We start from the raw sequence: 18,541 nt of genomic DNA on the forward strand, positions 1-18,541 counted from the left end.
CAATTATTTATAGTTACATAAAGTGAAGCAAAAAGATTCATTTTGGAAAAATCTTTTTTATTAGACTGTCCCCTATCATTCTGTGAATGCTGCGAACAAGTTTTGTGTTCTTTCTGGCATTTATCACTTCAGTCTGGCTGTCAGTCAGAATAAGTGTTTGAGATTTGCTGATATGATGCCATTATACAATAGCTAATAGCTAAAGGCCTGTTTGTAAAGGAGTGTTGTCAGGAATAGCTCCATCCTTTGAAGCCCTGGTGTGCAACCACTAAAGGCACTAACAGAGGTAATGTACTGTAGGCTGGCTCACACACACATACTCTTCAGTTAAAAATAAATGTGACAGGTCACATGTTGGCGCTGCGGACATAGTGGACATGATTTCAGAGTCCAGTGGGAGGAGTGCGTGAGGAAGACGGTGGAGGTGTTTGATCAATCTGTCTCTTTCAGGCCGCATGGTCTCCTGAATTCCTGACCTCTTTCATGGATCCATTTATTTGACACTAACGGACAGCCAACGAGAGAAAGAACAAACGAAAAAGACATTAGACAAGATTATTCTATAACATTTCTGTAAAAAACTCATTGAGCCATCTCAAGCTATATAAATGACGGGTAACAGGGTTGACAGTTTATAATGTTTAGGAAGCTTAAGAGTGTTGATATTTCAATCTGACATTAGTAACTATTATACCTTTTAAATGATGATAAAACATTTTTAACAAGGAATAATTATGATGGTAACAGGGTTGACACAACATGACTTTTACATGATAGATTATGCAAGCAGGAAATGCTCATGAAAAAAGAGGTGAGTTTTATTTTGCCTAAATATTTGCTTAAGTTCATAAATTAAGAGAGGAAAGATGCTAATGGTAACATAGTTGACATTTTAAGATAAAGCTTAAGATGAAGACTTGTTTGTTTTCACGTCCTGAAAAGAGAACGAAGTCATTAAGATTTGTATTTTTTTTAATGGGATAAAACATTATTTTGTTATGATGATAACAGGGTTGACATATAACACAATTACAAGATTTTTAAATGATGGATTAATAGCCAATACAGCAGGAAATACACATGAAGAAAGTAAATGGTTTATAATTTAATCTGACATTTTTTTAAAGGGGGGGTGAAATGCTATTTCATGCATACTGAGTTTTTTACACTGTTAAAGAGTTGGATTCCCATGCTAAACATGGACAAAGTTTCAAAAATCAAGTTGTACGTTTGAAGGAGTATTTTTGTTCCAAAAAAACCTCTTCCGGTTTGTCACAAGTTTCGGAAAGTTTTTTTCTAATATGGCTCTGTGTGACGTTAGATGGAGCGGAATTTCCTTATATGGGTCCTAAGTGGTATTGCAGTATAGTATCCAGTATAGCAGAGCACTGAGAGAGGCTGAGCACAGCCTGATCAGAGCGAGAGCGTCGCGAAAAGTCACAAAAGAAGTGTGTTTTTGGTTGCCAGGGCAAGACAACCCTGCACAGATTACCAAAAGAGAAACAGCATTAAGGGACCAGTGGATGGAGTTTATTTTTACAGAGCGGAGTTGTGCAAGTGTTTTTGATTGTTCCCTGCATTTCGGATTGCACATCGTTTATTTCTTAAGGATAATGCAGTCCCAACGGAAAAGGCTCACGATTGTGTGTTGGAACCACATGCGGTGAGTAAAACTGCTTCAAATATCTTTGTGTTGTTAACTTAGCTATCAGTGCATGAGCACATCAAGTAAACAACATGCGATGTTGTCATCAAACTGCACTTTCCACATGTACAGCTTAAAAAAAAAAAAAAAAAAAAAGACGACATAAAGTGGAACTTAGTCATTTTCCAAAACCGCTAAGCAAATATATACAGTTTCAGTACATACCACATAGCATACCGCCTTTGCTGATGCTGCTCTTGTTAAATTTCAGCCTCTGGATCTGTCACAGCTTCCACATGCTCTCAACTCAAAAGCCTACTGGTGCTCGTGATTCTTTAGCTCCGCCCACACGTCACGCCTCTAGGCGCTCGTGTTTTTCCGGGAAAAATCGGTACAGACTATCTTTCTCTTATGAATATAATAAAAATAAAGACTTTTTGGAGTTATGAAGGATGCAGTACTACTCTATAGGTACTCAAGATTAACAGGATATTGAGTGAAAACGAGCATTTCACCCCCCCTTTAAGTGTAATAATTATTAGAAAAAAGAAATGTAATGATGGTAACTGCTGATGATTTAAGATGTAATGTTATTTAAGAAATGACAATAAATTCAGTACGTTTTTTATTTTATTTATGAAATAATTATTTTAATGAGCGATAACTATGATGGTAACAGGGTTGACACGTAACAGGTTTTCAAGACTTATCAACTAAAATGTGCTTGTTTGTTAATCGCATTAAATACTCATGAGGATATAAAAGTAAAAGGGTTGATAGTTGAATCTGACTATTTGCTCAAGTGCATGAATTATTAGAAAACAATTTATTTAATGCATAGTTTATGATTTTAGATGACAAATCTAACACAATATAGTGGCAAAAAAAGATTATGCCATCTAAAATGTGGTTACGTGCAAGGAAATGTTAAGTAAATGCCTATTATAGAAAAACTGGTGTCATTTTATTACTGTTAAAATCTGTATCTACACATTAGGAGGACATTTTTTTATATAAAAATACCTAAATTATTAAAATAAGTATGATACATTCAGAGCATGAAGAAAATCTCCTGTTAATACACTCACCCCACTTGTTACCCAGCAGTACTGGACAAGCTGCGTGTCTCGTGCTGTAATCTCCCTCTCCACTGGAAAACAGATTATACCAGAATACTGCTGTACCCTGAACACAGACACCAAAGAATGAAGTGACTCATAGAACGATATAACATTTTGATAAAACCTTATTCCATCAAACGTAAAAACAAACAGCACCTTCATTGGCTTTACCGCAGCTCCGACTTCTGGAAAGACTGTGGCACCCCCTGCAGCTACATCACTCATCTGTAACAGAGCCAGTGTTTAACAGGACATTTTACACCAAGTGATGATGACAGTTGAAGAGCCAATCCTGATAGGACAGATCAAATCCTACTTACATAGAAGAGCCAGGTTGCTATTCGATTCCCAGTGCCCAGCGCTTTAAAGGCATCTGGTTCATCTTTCTGGTGGAGAAACGTTTAAATGATCCATGATGAATAACTTGCATGTGTCACCAAACTGCATACTCAGTTTAACAGGGTATCGATTAAAAAGCTTTGTATTTACCCGTCCAAAATCAAAATGGGGCTCATATTGTCCACCAACACCGTAATTTGCCACCTACGAAGAAAGTATAAATTGTAAACCAAACTATTTTTTGACTAATTCATTAAATGCCTCATGCACCTTACCTGTAGTTCTTCTGCTGTTTTGACATCGAGGCCTGTGATGTCTTCTATGCGCTGGTTTATGCGATCCACAACCGGATGCTCATGGGCCACCAACCATGCACTGAGAGAAGAGACAATAACATAAACTTCATATTCCTACTGAGAACTATTTGAATCAGTATATCATTTGATCATCTTTCAAAACGGAACAAATCCAGCTGCAGAATTAGTGTTCAGCAATAAAGTAAAGGAATGTTTAGTATGTGATTGAACTTTGAGTTCTGTTAGTAAGCAGAATTCAGATAATAATGACTTAGATTTAGATAGAAAGTGCCCCGTGTAAAACTCACCACCGCCAAGCATTTCAAAATCACCCATCCTTTAAATTAGGTTTATGAGGCACTGTATATTCATAAATCTTGTGAAACAATATGTGAGTTTACAAAGGCAGAATGACCTTAGTTGAATTTTCTATGAGAGGCACCCATGCAGTCCACAGTATCATTTCAGAGGTTAAGCAAATGTTGAGTTTTCTAAAATTTTACAACAGCATGTGAAAGCATCCTCATGAGATCCTCACAAAGCAACAGAGGTGTTTGTTAAGTGATTATAATAACACAAAACATAGGCAAAATTATAATTATGTTAAGGACAGAATAGCATGATTTTGTGCAACAACTCTTGTCTGTATGTCTTTACATTGTTTAAAGCACATTTTATTCATAAATTATGCTATGTCCTCGGTAGAGGACATTGGGACTCAATTTCTTAAAAAAAATAAAAAGACATGAATGAACATGCATAGGTAAAAACAATAGATTTTTAAAATCACCAATACATTTTTAGTTTTTTAAAAGATGATTCTGCGCTAACTTATAACAGAATGATTCAATATACCATTTTTCTTTCTGCAAAATGTGTGTAAAATGACCACATACGGGTTTTCACATTATATACAATGTATCTATAAACTAAATCTAATTTGCATATTAATGTGTTTTTGGAGCAACATGTAATGAAAAAAGAAGTGTAATAATGGGAGTAATAATTGACAAGATTTAATTGGTAGAGCACTGCGCTATCATGCGCAAGGTTGGGGGTTTGATTCCCCCGGGAACACATGATAGGCAAAAATGTATAACCTGAATGCATTGGCTAAAAGCGTCTGCTAAATGCATTAATATATTAATATATTTCATAGAATATTGAAATATAATTTCTTTGCCTATTCATTTGTTATGTCTCCCAAAATGCATAATAAACATGCTTTTAGTCCTGGTGTCCTCATGTAAGGACATGTATGAAATCAACGTCTTGCTTCGTAACAGAAAGTCATATTTTGATTTGAAACCACATAACATTTTCCTGAGATGCTGATTTATGATTTAAATGATAATTACAAAATATGATCATATTTCCATAAGAGTGTCACTAAATTAATTTCAGACATTTTTGATGACCAAGCAGAGGGAGTGGTCATGTTGAAACATCCATCATTTGGTATCTCTGAAACTTGTATATTATATTCATTCATTACACACAAACTGATATATTCAAATGTTTATTTTTAATTTTGATTATTATAACTGACAACTAAGGAAAATCCCATTTGAAAATCCCAAAGAAATAAACATTTGAAATATATCAGTCTGTGTGTAATGAATTAATATAATATACACGTTTCGGTAATTGACGGTTTCATCGGGCGCACACGCCTGGCCCTAAGTTAACTTCCGGTCTGTGTCGTGTATATCGGTCTGGCTGCGGTGCCTTCTACAAACACAGTTAAAGTTAAGGTGATGAGTAGACTGAAGCTGGGCTCAGGTGGTTGTGCTGTGGGATGTGTTTCCCATACATTTATTTATTTTTGGAGACTCGGCACGATTTTAAAACTGATCGATTTTCAAAAAGGCTTCATTGAATAAACATGAGTAACGTTACGTACTGCACTTTTAATAATAATAATTCCTTATATTTATATGTTTAAATATCAAAACGGGGTAAAGGTGTTTTTATATCACTATTTCTGAAGGAAGACTTGCATGTTATATGCCTGATAACGCAGCGTTTGTGAGCGTAGCTCTGCTTTGTTCACAGCTGTTACTGGGGAAACCTCTATTTCTCGCGCTTTATGCATCTCCTGCTCGGAAATAATTAATTTGCATTTTCATTAAGTCCACCTGATTTACGCAGCAAACATATTTTGTTTGTTATCCCTCTAGAGGGACTTGGCTGTTGTTATTGATTCTATTTGGAAGTCTACCGGAAGTTAAGTTAGGTCCACAAAAGCGCGCATGCGCAGTTACGTTTGTTTATGTTGATGCCTTTAGTACTTTATACTTAAGTATAGGGTCCAATTCTCACTAATAAGTAGTCGCTTATTAGCATGCCTTTTATTAACATATTCACTGTTTATTAGTGCTTATAAAGTACATATAAAGCATGACATCCATAATCCTACTCAATACCCTAAACTTAACAACTACCTTATAAACTAATAATAAGCAGCAAATTAGGAGTTAATTGAGGCAAAAGTCATAGTTAATGGTTAATAAATAATGAGAATTGAACCTTAAAATAAAGTGTGACCCAAATTTAACTTTTTGAATGGAATTAGTCAAGATTTTTTTTTTTTGATGATGATATTCTAATTATATAACCCAGCACCTGTATGTATGAATTTATGTAAAGACATCTCCTGACCCCTGAAGTGTGATTTAATAGTTTCTAAGCAAAATATAATTGTCTCAGTAACTCATTTACTTACTCTTATGTTGTTTCAAACCAGTATGCATTTTATTTTTTTTGTCTGAAGAATAACAAACCGATATCTGAATATCTGTCTCATAGACTGAGGTCAAAAAAGAGGATTCTGGGTAAAGAAGGTGAGGGGGAGCAGACAGATGACCCCTTACCTCTTAGAGACTCTGTACTGGGCGGTGGTGAGTTTGCCAGTTTGAGGGTCATGCACGGTGGCACGCATGAGCTATAGAACCAGCACAGAGAAAAAGAGAAGAAATAGAAAGAGAGAGGTGAAAGGTGCTGTCACTATATGCTGTTGATACACATCTTGGACTACATGGGTGGAGTAAATGTAACATGGCACATTGCTTCTGCCTGGGAGGAACTGTTGCAGTTAAATCTATAGAACCATGGCATTCACTGATTATGTACCTCCTGTGTGTAAAGAAGCAGTAGAAAAGCAACATTCCCATCTATTTATTATGCATGGTATGAACGGGTATATATGGGCTGGTATGTACTGCGCTATACAGTAGAATTATGTCAAATTATAAATGTATTAAAAAATAAATTCACACACACACACACACACACACACACACACACACACACATATATATATATATATATATATATATAGACAGACAGACAGAGAGAGAGAGAGAGAGAGAGATGTCTTTCAAAAACATCAAAAAAGGATTATTCCAAAATGTTTGACTTTTTTCATAATATGCATGTGATATAAATCCCCTTTGTCTGGGCTCTTGTTGCTTTTCCAGCATGCAGCAGAGGGAAATGGTGGGTTGGCAATGCTGCAGGCCAACAGGAGCCTTACCTTTTACTGATGCGATACTGGGCAGTCTCTAGAACACCAGTAACGGGGTTGGAGATGGTGGCTCGGTGCAGCTGTTGAGCCAACCGGCCAAAAGTACACAAGTTACACAGCAGCTGTAGTCTCAATAACCGACTACAGACCAACACGCTCTGTCTGTTTCCCTTGAGCACCAGCCTTCTAACTCTACTGTATATGAACCTTTGAATACAATCTGGACTAATAATTTTAAATGGGGCCTTAATAATGATAGGTCAGAGGATGTGATGCTTTGGGGAGAGTTATAAGAGAAATTCACCAAATACAGGAGGTTTTATCTGCTTATTTTAACACTAAAATTATCTGCTGGACTACCTCAGCTTAAATCTGAAAATGTTTACACAGGTGCACATTTACCTTACAGACCAAACGAATTTCAAGGTACATTAAGTAAATCGTGGTTTATACCTCAAAACTGTCTCTACTAACATGGATGAAGCATTACTCAAAAACAAAGGCTTTTGCTTACCAGTGTTTGCTTACTCTAAACAATTGTGATTGTTACTGAATGTGTCTGCTAACGAGGGGTCATCATCTCATGTGAGCAGACATCATTTTAAATTTATCTGTCAAAATTATTATTAGAGATATTTATTATTACAGTTATTTTATGCAGATGCAACACTGCAGTGATGCTGCTGACGTGTTATCTTTGTTATTGGGCGCACCAGAAAACACGTCCGTAGCATAGTGAATGCACTCACAACAGACCCGGAAGAGAAGACAATGCTGAATAAAGTCGTAATTTTTGTTATTTCTTTTATTTTCGATGCTTCAAAAAATTCTAACTGACCCTCTGATGTCACATGGACTACTTTGATGATGTTTTCATTACCTTTCTGGACATGGACAGTATACCGTTCACACAGTTTCAATGGAGGGACTAAATCTAAAATATATTAAACTGTGTTCTGAAGATGAACGGAGGTCTCACAGGTTTGGAACGACAGGAGGGTGAGTCATTAATGACATAATTTTAATATTTGGGTGAACCAACCCTTTAAATAGTCATTATAATACATTAAACATGACGTGTTCTCTCAATTGAGTGATCAAAACCCTGAAATTACACCGAGCACAAAAAGACTTTATAAAAAAGTATGTCATACATGTATATGTGTCCTCTTATGTCAGATTCTTAAACATAATCAATAAATTCAATCTGAATAAAAAGACATGTTGGCTATTAACAATTAAATGAAATCACTATCAACAAAATCCATAGATAGATTCAGCATTATGTTCAATTTAAACATAACATTTTAATGTAGAAATATTGAATAATTGCAAAAATTAAATAATAAGCTACTTTTTTAAATATGAAAGCACAACCGCCAGTAGGTGGCAGCAAGTAACTTAATCAGTGAGATGCTCAGGCACGCAGCAGCTCTGCTGTTTGCTCTATTTTCTTTTTGACAGAGCAAAATAGAATTTTGTGTACGAAAGTTACTCAGTAACTTGTTTATTTTATTTGCAATTGTGCAGATATTTGGAAAAACAGGACTCTTGTTTGTGCGATAGACTAAGCCCCTTTCACACTGCGATTCCAGCAAATACACGGGTAAGTGTTCCGGCAATTGTTCCCGGGTCACTAGATTTTGCACTTTCACACTGCCAGTGATAACCTGGGATATGTGCGTGCTTTCACACACAACCCGTAAAGATCCCGTAACGACACGTGACATCAGGGCGTGATGTGTAATGTACGAGTTGAAAACGCTTGGCACGTTATACTTTAACTGAAGCAAGCGAACGATCTCTGCATCAGCGCGGAAAGTGAGGAACTAACTGATCTCTGCTTCATTACAGTTTGCACATATTTTTTTTTCGCGAATGTTGATCTTCCTTCAAAACAGCCGGTAAAAGAGTCGCGCGATAACGCGCGTCATCACTATGACACGGAATTAGATCTGGCTTTTGTTCACACAGCGCTCGTCCCGGGTCGAACCCGGCAATGTTACTAAGTCCCCGACCCGGGTTCAATGCCAGAATCAATCCCGGGATGTGTTTGCTTTCACACAGAAGGCGACCCGGCAATGTTCCGGCAATTTGCCGGGTCCGACGTGCCGTGTGAAAGGGGCACTAGTCTCAGCCTCAGACATCACGCTCAATGACCGTTGGCTAAACGTCTGATGCGTTTGGGACACAAAAGTGGAAGAACTTCAGGAGTGTTGAAGTCAGTATAATGTTGAACTCACCCTCGGTTTGGCCAACTCCTTGACCTTCTCCATTTCTTTTTCTGTTATAATATCATGATAACGGATAATACGTGGACGGTCCCATTCATCCTCTTGTTTCACCGGGCCAATCATGTAAAAAGGATGTCTGTTACTGTCATAGTAACGGCAGAACAAACGGCTCTGTCTGCGAGGAGTCTGTAAAGGTGAGATTATATATATAAGTTATTTAATTTATATCATGTGCATGACAAATAAATGGTTGGTATTTCAAGTTCTTCCACAGCATTACTAGTTAGTTTCAATGTGATAAACCTGCTAGGCACTGTCATGAAAATACTGATTCACTGACTCCCTAATAATGTGTGTTATCCTCTATGATTGAAGCATTTGAGTTTGTTTAATGACTTTTGAGTGCGGTATGCATTTAGCTTTGGTGGACTGATCAGATAAAAATAGTGCTTTGAGTTATGGCCACATTACCACTGTGGGTGTGCATAAATAATTCAAAGTATTTTTTTTAAATAATTAATTACCTCAGATACAGAAATCACTCATTTAAAAATAAGTCAAGTTACATCAATGCAAAGTATATATTACTGTGCTGATATATTAAAAATGACTCACATCATCTAATGCATCCGCATTTGGTGCTTAATATGACATGCCAGTAAATATTTATGTTAATGCAGTATTTAAGAGTATTTTATTATTCACCATTCTGACTCCTTGTCCTCTACATAACTGTTCGTAATTCCCCTTTTCAGGGAATTCCCCTTTCCCAACCGTCTTTTCCTGTTCTTTCTTGCTCTCTTCCTTGGCACTCTGCTCCTTCTCAGCCTTCTTCTGTTTGGCTAGCTGATAGTCAAAATACTTTAGGTTCCCAAGAGCTCGCTGGTGCTCAGGATCTGTACAGCAAAGATAAATGTGTTATTTTGCAATTGGAGAACTGCTGAATGTCTCAAATAGACCATATTTAAGCAAAAGCCAGGACTCTGTCAATTTCACAGGTCATGACACAATATTCTGGACTCAATGGCTTGTGAAAAGTCTATGTAAATTAGGGCTTCATGACATAAAAAACCCCCCTGATATTGCATTAATTCGTTTTTCTGTGGGATATATTGCAATATGAAAAAATACAGGAATGTTCACCAGATTATTTGAATAGATATATTTAGAATGAAACATTCTAGAAATAGTCTGATGATTTTTAGGAGTGTGTATAGAATAATACAGAAACTTACATCCTGACTGAAGATGTTATGTATATGTGTGTATGTGTGTGTGTGTGTGTGTGTGCTCGTTTTTGTGATATATCAGGACACAACTCTGTATAATGACATGGGTATGACACAGGTTTTACAAGGAGAGAGTGACTTATGAGGACATCACCCATGTCCCCATTTTTCATAACGCTTATGAATCATACCGAATGAGTTTTTTTGATAAAGTAAAAATGCACAAAGTTTCCTGTGAGGGTTAGGGTTAGGTGTAGGGTTGGTCTAGGGTGATAGAATATACAGTTTGTACAGTATAAAAACCATTACAGCCTATGGGATGTTCACATATTGTAATAATAAGGTAAAGTGATAAGTAACAAAAATAATTGTACCTTACTGTAAAATGACAATGCTAATATTTATCAGTTAATTTTTTTTAAATTTTCAAATGGTAAACCAATTGAGCTTTTTAGGGGAAGTCATGGCTTAATGGTTAGAGAGTCGGACTCCCAATCAAAAGGTTGTGAGTTCGAGTCTCGGGCCGGCAGGAATTGTGGGTGGGGGGAATGCATGTACAGTTCTCTCTCCACCTTCAATACCACGACTTAGGTGCCCTTGAGCAAGGCATCGAACCCCCAACTGCTCCCCGGGCACCGCAGCATAAATGGCCCACTGCTCCAGGTGTATGTTCACAGTGTGTGTGTGTGTGTGTGTGTGTTCACTGCTCTGTGTGTGTGCACTTCAGATGGGTTAAATGCAGAGCACAAATTCTGAGTATGGGTCACCATACTTGGCTGAATGTCACGTTACTTTTCACTTTCATAAAAGTATGCACTGCCGGTGTGTAAATGCCACACTTGAAACCAATAAAGCATATATTTACTTAATTAAATATATGACATATCGCAATATATGGAGTTGAGCTTTAGTGTAAATATCATATTATAGTTTTGTAGAGCATTCAGACTAACCCACACTCAGCAGTCTCTTGGTATGTTCCAGAGCTCTCTCCAGCTCCCCCTGCTGGTAGACTGAGTAGCTGAGGTAGTCCAGCACACTCACAACATCAACACTGGTGTCTTCTCCTTCATCCAGTTGCTTGAGTGCCTGGGCCATCCATAATTCTGTGTGGTAGTAGTCTGCTTCAGAGTAAGCGATTTTTCCCAGCTCAAAACAATCCTCTACCGTCAGGGTGCTTTGAAACAGCGAGCTTGTAGTAACACCTATAAGAAAGCATGTAATGAGATGTCATACAAATGCAGAAAAGGTATATCTGAAGTATGTTTGGAAAGGGGAAAGGTCACACTCACCGGGCAGGTCTCCAGAGGAGATGGTCTGTGTGTCCAGTTGATAGGTGTCCTGCAGTCGGAGGAGAGCTTTGGCTGCACCGGTCTGGTCTTCATCATTGGGGAAATACTGACGCTGAATGGTCAGGTTTGAGATAAAGCCTAGAAGAAAATGTGGTTATCTTTTCATGAGAATAATAATAATAAAATAAAACAAAAATTCACACATTTTTCAATTCTTCCATAACACTACCAAAGGTTTTCACACAACAAACACACTTTGTCACTATTCATGACAAGTTTTGGAATTGAAAGACCAACATTTGTAGGTGACGTCATAATTTTGACAGCATCTCATTTTGTACAATTTGTAATACATGTTAATGTGGAGTTATGGAAACTTTAATGGATGAATTGATTAATTGAAAATTCTGTGTTGTTAAGTTTTGAACCTGAAAAGTGTTACATTTTTGAATATTTTTTTTTTTAAAGTGACCTAATTTGTCACAATGTTTGTCTTGTATTGGATTTTTGGACCTTTTGGACTTCTCCATACAACAAAAATGCACAGTAACTTGAATTGTCAAGCATAGAAAAATATACAAAGCAATGACTTTAACTGTAATGTTGGCTAGACAAAGCCTTGTCTGAAAGGTTAAAGTAGTTTATAAGCTTTGAAAAAAATGTTTGGGGGGGGGGGGCTGGGGAGTCAAATAAAGCCCAATAAAAACACAAAACAGGCCATATTAAACACTTCAGAGCACATTAACCCTCAGTAGACCACATCAACTACTTCAGAGTCCATTATCAGAACCACCGCCACATCACTCCACCCAGAAATCAGAAAATGTTTGCTTGAATATTTTTAACATGTTGCTTGATGTTGTTAGCAAGTTATAATATTTTCATTTAATATATCTGAGTCTTCCAGTTGTGTCACCTAATATTGATATTTTAAATAAATATTTTATAAGCTGTCAGTCATAAATGCTGAATTAAAATATATTAATGAGTTGTATTACAGTGATACTAACCGTCAGACATGTCCTTGAGCACAAGGTCTTCCACTTCACCCCACTCCGTGTTTAGTCTCTTCATGAGTTTAAAGGCATTGACAGGGTGACCCAAAAACCCCTCTGGGTCTTGCGTGGCTGTGGCTGTTACAGCATCCAGCTTCTTAGCCCACCTGACAACACACACACACACACACACAATGTCAGAGTGGCTTAGTTGTCATTTAAATCCCATACAGCATGTACAGAGTAAAACCAAATGTTGCTCCAGGATCATGATGCTACATGAAGCAATGCCATACTACAAGACAATAAAGGGGGGAAATAAATAAATAAAATGGCTCATTAATTGTCTGATGACAGTTTATAACTGGTTTGTGTTATGAAATCTGTGCTCTCTAAAATGTTCACATCTAGTATCCCAATTAGACCATAAACAGCAAAATTATGTACTTAAAAAAAAGTATATAAGATCTAATAGAGATTGAGATTTGTTTATTCATTTTATTAATACATCATATTGTTAGTCTTTTGTCTGACGTGATTTGATTGAACGATATATATGTATCATTCCAGGTTATTAAAGTTAACTAAAACTTAAAGATCTCACAACGTTAGAAATCCAAATTCTCTTGACCTTTTGACATATAAGAGGTCATTGTACTATAAAAACATCCTGTAAGTTTCAGAACTCAACACTTTCTTTTTAGTCTAAAAACAGCTTCTTTTGAAGCCAATCTGCCAAAACGACAGGTTGTGGAATGTGTCACTTTATGACATAATAGTGTGGCTAAACACCGTCTCTGCAGAAGAAGGTCACTGCCTGTTTAGCCCCGCCCACCAATTCGCCAACGCAGTGAAAATAAAGAGAGATGCAAACACAGATCTAAGCAGAAATCTAATTATAAAGGTGGCTCTGAAGACAACAAGACACTGTACAGTGTCTCCGCGTTGCCTTCCTTCTGATCACAACATCAGGAAAGAATGGATGAACTTTATTTTTAATGAAAATAGCCTATTACTTCTAAATTATGATTATGATGGACTTCAGAGAACAGTACAAAATAATAAAGGCAGTTTATGAACCCTTTAAACCATAAACACACACACATCTGGTTTACTATATTTGTGGGGACTCTCCAAATCTTGAGAAATTAATCTGAAAAGATCATTGAAAGTCATTTTTGTGTAAAGCATCAAACAGAGATGACAAAAAGTAGGTTCAGCAAGAAATATTTTGTTTGATCAAATTTATTACATATACTCTTTTGGACCATTTTTTGGTTGGATGAACTATAATTTATTTTCATTATTATTACTATGAAAATATTAAATTATTTCTTTAATGAAATGATACTCTAAATAATAAACTAAAACTGCCAGTAGGTGGTGGTAAATGTCTTAATGATTTAGTCATCGAGTTATTTATTCATTCATTTGATTTGTTCAAATGACTGATTCATTCAGGAGTGAAGTAAGTGGTTCTTTATGAATGGTTCATTGAATCATTAGGCTCGTTAGACTTGAAGCGGGTCATCACCATCACCATAATTAAAATCCAACTAATGCTAAATATAAAAAATATATATAATAGTATCCCAATGATAATATAATAACATAAAATTATATTATTATACCCTTAGTTATCACTAAAGTTACTATAGATATATTTTATCAACATATATAATTGGAAAGTAATCTTATCATTGAACTGGAACAAAACCAGTCATTGCCAATTCAATCAGGAATGAGTTCTGCCTGTTATATGGTTCCTGTATCAGTACTCACTGTTTCACTTGCTCCAGTTTGCTCTCCTCTGCTCTGATGTACTCTTTCAATGACGTCACAAGGTCTTTTTCTGTGAACAGCAAATCTGTCATGTGACCTGCCAACACAGAGCATCGGGGATTCATGAATGACCGGTCGAGTTCTCCACAACACCTGTCAGCTGCATCTTCTGATCTTCTATTAATATTGTAACTTGCATAAACAGTGGTAAACATTCATGAACACAGGGGTTTAGAAGCGCATGCAGCCAGGAACATTTCAAAGATAAATGTATAAAAAGGTTGCATACCAATGGATGTGAAGACGTCACTGTGAGCAGAGGAAGACTTTATCAGAGAGACGAGTAAAATACAGCACACACTCCTAACTCCCATCTTCACCCTTTTCAACATACAATGTCAAAGAGAAAATATTAGACATAGATTATAGATTTAGACCGATTCTCACTGAGAGGGCAAGTTGAAGCACTTAAATTGGTAACTAGAAATAAATAAATACTAAAACTGCAATAAAAATAAAAAGAACAGAATTATTATATATTATTATATATAATAATAGAACATTATTATTTTGTGCTGGAGCCAGTGAAAATGTTAGCAGGGCACATAATGTCAGTTACACATAAGCAGAAGATATTTCACCTACATCAGAGGAACCATCACTGAAAGCTCATCATTTTTTATACATTTTTTATACAAAAGTCAAATAAAAAATTCCTATGGAAAACATTTTGGAAGTAAAAGTGGTTAATAGTTTATGCAAAAGATGGGCACATTACATCTAAATGAAGAATCAAAATCATTACACCTGCATGAAAAGATTGTTAAGTCAAATGTACACTACACTACAAACATCCAGACAGAAACAGAGTAAATCGGGAACTGACAAAGAAAATCTATCGAGTTCAACAAATCATTTTCACACAAAAAAAAGAAAGTTTATAACCCCAGTTGCTCAAGGGACAGTCACCCCGAAAATTAAAGTCTGTCATTTCAAACCTGTATTTCTCTCTTCTGTAGAAATAAGATATTATCAGTTAGCATCAACTTCAGTTGTGTTGAAGAAACAACACTGAGACGTTTCTCATAATATCCTTTTTTATATTCCACAGAAGAAAAAAGGTCATACAAGTTTAGAAAGGTTTTAATTTGGGGGTAAAATATTCCTGTAATATTGTAACAGAGTAATAGACTTTTCACAGCTGCTCTATGTATTTCAGCAGTTATTACTCAGCAGTGAAGCATACAAGAACATGCGGCATGACGAGTTGCTCTGAGCCAGACAGATTGTGAAAACATGAAAATTGTTTGTCATTCTTGCCATTAAAAAAAAAAAACTTCATTGCATTTCATTACCATTTGCAGTTAATTTGCACTGTTAGATACATGCAGTGCAAAATACTTTTTTTCACGAAGTGAAAGTGCATACTTTCAGTATGTAACCTGGATTAAAGCCACTTCTTGTGATTTGAGAGCATGTTGAATTATTCTGCACAAGAAATCTTAAACTGAATATTTCAAAACCATTTTGGATGGATAATTATTAGTGGTGTTTGCTAAGGCATTTGAACAAAACCCAACCCAGCCTAGCATCATTGCTAAGAACATCTATATCAGTTCAGTTTAGCGCGCCAATTTAATATGACCTCTGTGTGCTTTTGTTTATAAGTGGTTTAAACCACAACAGCAGTGTATTTAGGAACAATTCATTGTGTTTTAGTAGGTTACTCATACAATGTTTGTTTGTTTGGGTTGAGCAACTCACTTTATTCAAATCACAAATTTTATCGGTTAAAAAAGCTTCATCTGTCAGGTGGTGGGTCTGTAAGAATATGGGCTTCTTTTAACTGTACAAACCAAAACCATTAACAGAAACAAGACAAGACAGCTGTTCCTCAATCTTTTATGTCTGGAAAAACTTCATTCTGACCGTCGCTTGACTGAGACTTCACCTTAGCTTTGGTGTTAGAAAAACTCAGAAAAGCAAACAAAAAATAAAACCAGTTTCCGAAAACTCGACCATCTGTTGTGGGCAAAAACAGCTGCTAAATATAACGCTACAGGAATTTACCCAAGCACAAATAAATTTCGCCTAAATAGCAGAACACAAACCATTTCAGATTCCTCCTGTGGAAACAGGTGCCTCTTAAAAAAATCTTGTGCTTTATTCCGAACTCACAAAAAACAAGAATGTGATCAGAACATGTGACTTGACTAGACATTCAAGAAACTAGTATTAACTTGTAGAGAGGACTTGCCTAAAATCCTGCAGTGAATACACTAAAAAACCAATAGCCCGAAGGGTGAAGTCAAGGAAGGATACTAGATGTGGTCACTATAATAGAGAAGGACTGTAACAAAATGTAAATTTGGTAAAACCATAATCAGTTACAGTAAATGTATAGCAAGTTAGAAATAACTAACTATTTCTGGAAAATCATCACTGTGGTAAAATATTGTAAGAAAATATAATGTTTTACGTTTGGATTAATATACCGGATGGATTTGATAACTGTTCATGGGTAACTGTGTGTGTGTGGGGGGGGCCAACAATTATTTGAATAAAGTGATATATATATATAGAGAGAGAGAGAGAGAGAGAGAGAGAGAGAGCATGTTTTATATGTGCCATGGTACAACAAGGGTGCATTTTCTAAGTACAAGTAAGTGTACTTTTGCAAACATAATAGTCTGCTCTGATGTTAACCCAAATGACAAAATGAGTTACATTATTATAACAGATGAATAACTGTTATTATTACAATGATTTACAGTAAAGGGAGTACTGAGTGCCACGTCCCCTCCCCTCCCCCAGTACATCACCAAATACTGGACGCTCTTCGTTGTTATAACTCGTGGATTTGTAAACGTGTTCTTCTGTGGCTCTTCACCGATGCAAATGATCTCAAACCCGTTTATTTTCTGAACAGACTAAATAGACTCAACTCTTCTCATTTGAAAATGAACTGATTCTAATTACTAAACATCATGGTACTGTGGTTTAATAAAGAAGCACACTTGACTTTATTATCACCATATTACATCCTATGAATGTTACTTTATATATCAGTTATTCGATTTTATGATCAAAACGCAAGATGGTTTTCCATCAACTGATCTACGCCCCCAATTCCACGAGAAAAAAAATAATAATAATTATATATATATATATATGGAAATATGTTGACAAATGGCATTTTACAAGGAAAGCGAGCAATGGTAGCACACGGAACGGAAAACTATGGATATGTTTGGGAAATTTCTAGCGTGTCTTGAGAACGCGTTTGTGAGAGTAAGCGATAATCTCTAGATATGTTTACTGGAGCGTAATAAACAGGCCTACTTACTGTTGCTTCCTCCTTGGAATGAGTGGATATAGCAAAATTGGAAATGTTGTTTGGTTAGCTCCTCTGCGGCTCGTTTGCTTCAGAGCTGTGAAGAACAGCGCAGCTGAATTCGGGAGAGAGCTGCAGGTATGGAAAGCCTTTGTAACATTTAATCTATAAACTGTACTAGTATCTTTTTCAGGTTACTAGTACTTATTTTTTAGATACTAGTATCTTTTCCATTAAGTACTAGTACTTATTCATTAACTACTAGTGCTTATTTTTTAGGTACTAGTGTTTATTCTTTAGGTACTAGTGTCTTTTGTAAAGTTACTAGTATTTATTCATTAGATACTAGTACTTATTTATTAGGTACTAGTATTTATTAATTAGATACTAGTACTTATTGATTAAAACAAGGGGCAGGCAAAGAGGGAGTAAGGAGCTTGGAACCAGGGCGAAGTGGATGGAGGGAGGAGCCAGGGAGGAGCCCGGAGCAGAAGGAGCCAGATGGTGCTCCAGAGACCAGCTAGGATGAAGATCCATGGTGGAGTCGACAGCGTGAGGAGCCATGGTGGAGGAGGAGCCAATGAAACCAGGGGGCGGACAGATGGAGACTGCGCTGGTGGGTGAGGAGCCCATGATGGAGCAGAGCAGCAGCAAAGCCAGGGTGAAGCCGAGGATCCGGAGGGCCAAGGCGGAGCAGAAGGCTCAGGCGACCAAGGTGGAGGCGGGGCCCTGGAAGACCACTGCAGGG

At 36.6% G+C, this 18,541-nt stretch overlaps 1 protein-coding gene across 1 annotated transcript; it reads right to left on the reverse strand.

The window, feature by feature from the left end:
* Nucleotides 1-36: 36 nt before the first annotated feature.
* p4ha1a (prolyl 4-hydroxylase, alpha polypeptide I a) lies at nt 37-17,918 on the reverse strand. Its single transcript, XM_026222936.1, has 15 exons — nt 17,806-17,918; nt 14,749-14,840; nt 14,460-14,556; nt 12,693-12,844; nt 11,683-11,820; nt 11,344-11,595; nt 9,867-10,057; nt 9,171-9,347; nt 6,275-6,345; nt 3,381-3,480; nt 3,256-3,309; nt 3,087-3,152; nt 2,923-2,991; nt 2,734-2,830; nt 37-503 (listed from the first exon to the last, which is right to left on the reverse strand). Exons 2-15 carry the CDS (start codon nt 14,831-14,833, stop codon nt 433-435), a joined length of 1,620 nt encoding a protein of 539 aa, XP_026078721.1. The 5' UTR covers nt 14,834-14,840; nt 17,806-17,918; the 3' UTR covers nt 37-432.
* Between the last annotated feature and the right edge of the window lie 623 nt (nt 17,919-18,541).

Source organism: Carassius auratus, chromosome 37, assembly GCF_003368295.1.
Source record: "Carassius auratus strain Wakin chromosome 37, ASM336829v1, whole genome shotgun sequence".
NCBI classification, from domain to species: Eukaryota; Metazoa; Chordata; class Actinopteri; order Cypriniformes; family Cyprinidae; genus Carassius; species Carassius auratus.

Excerpts from the sequence above, each read along its gene's own strand:
- p4ha1a (XM_026222936.1), bottom strand. The coding sequence starts at position 14,833 with ATGGGAGTTAGGAGTGTGTGCTGTATTTTACTCGTCTCTCTGATAAAG. Across the intron at positions 10,058-11,343 it reads CAAGAGACTGCTGAGTGTGG|ATCCTGAGCACCAGCGAGCT; the intron begins GTTAGTCTGAAT and ends TTTGCTGTACAG. Across the intron at positions 9,348-9,866 it reads GAGGACAAGGAGTCAGAATG|ACTCCTCGCAGACAGAGCCG; the intron begins GTGAATAATAAA and ends TCACCTTTACAG.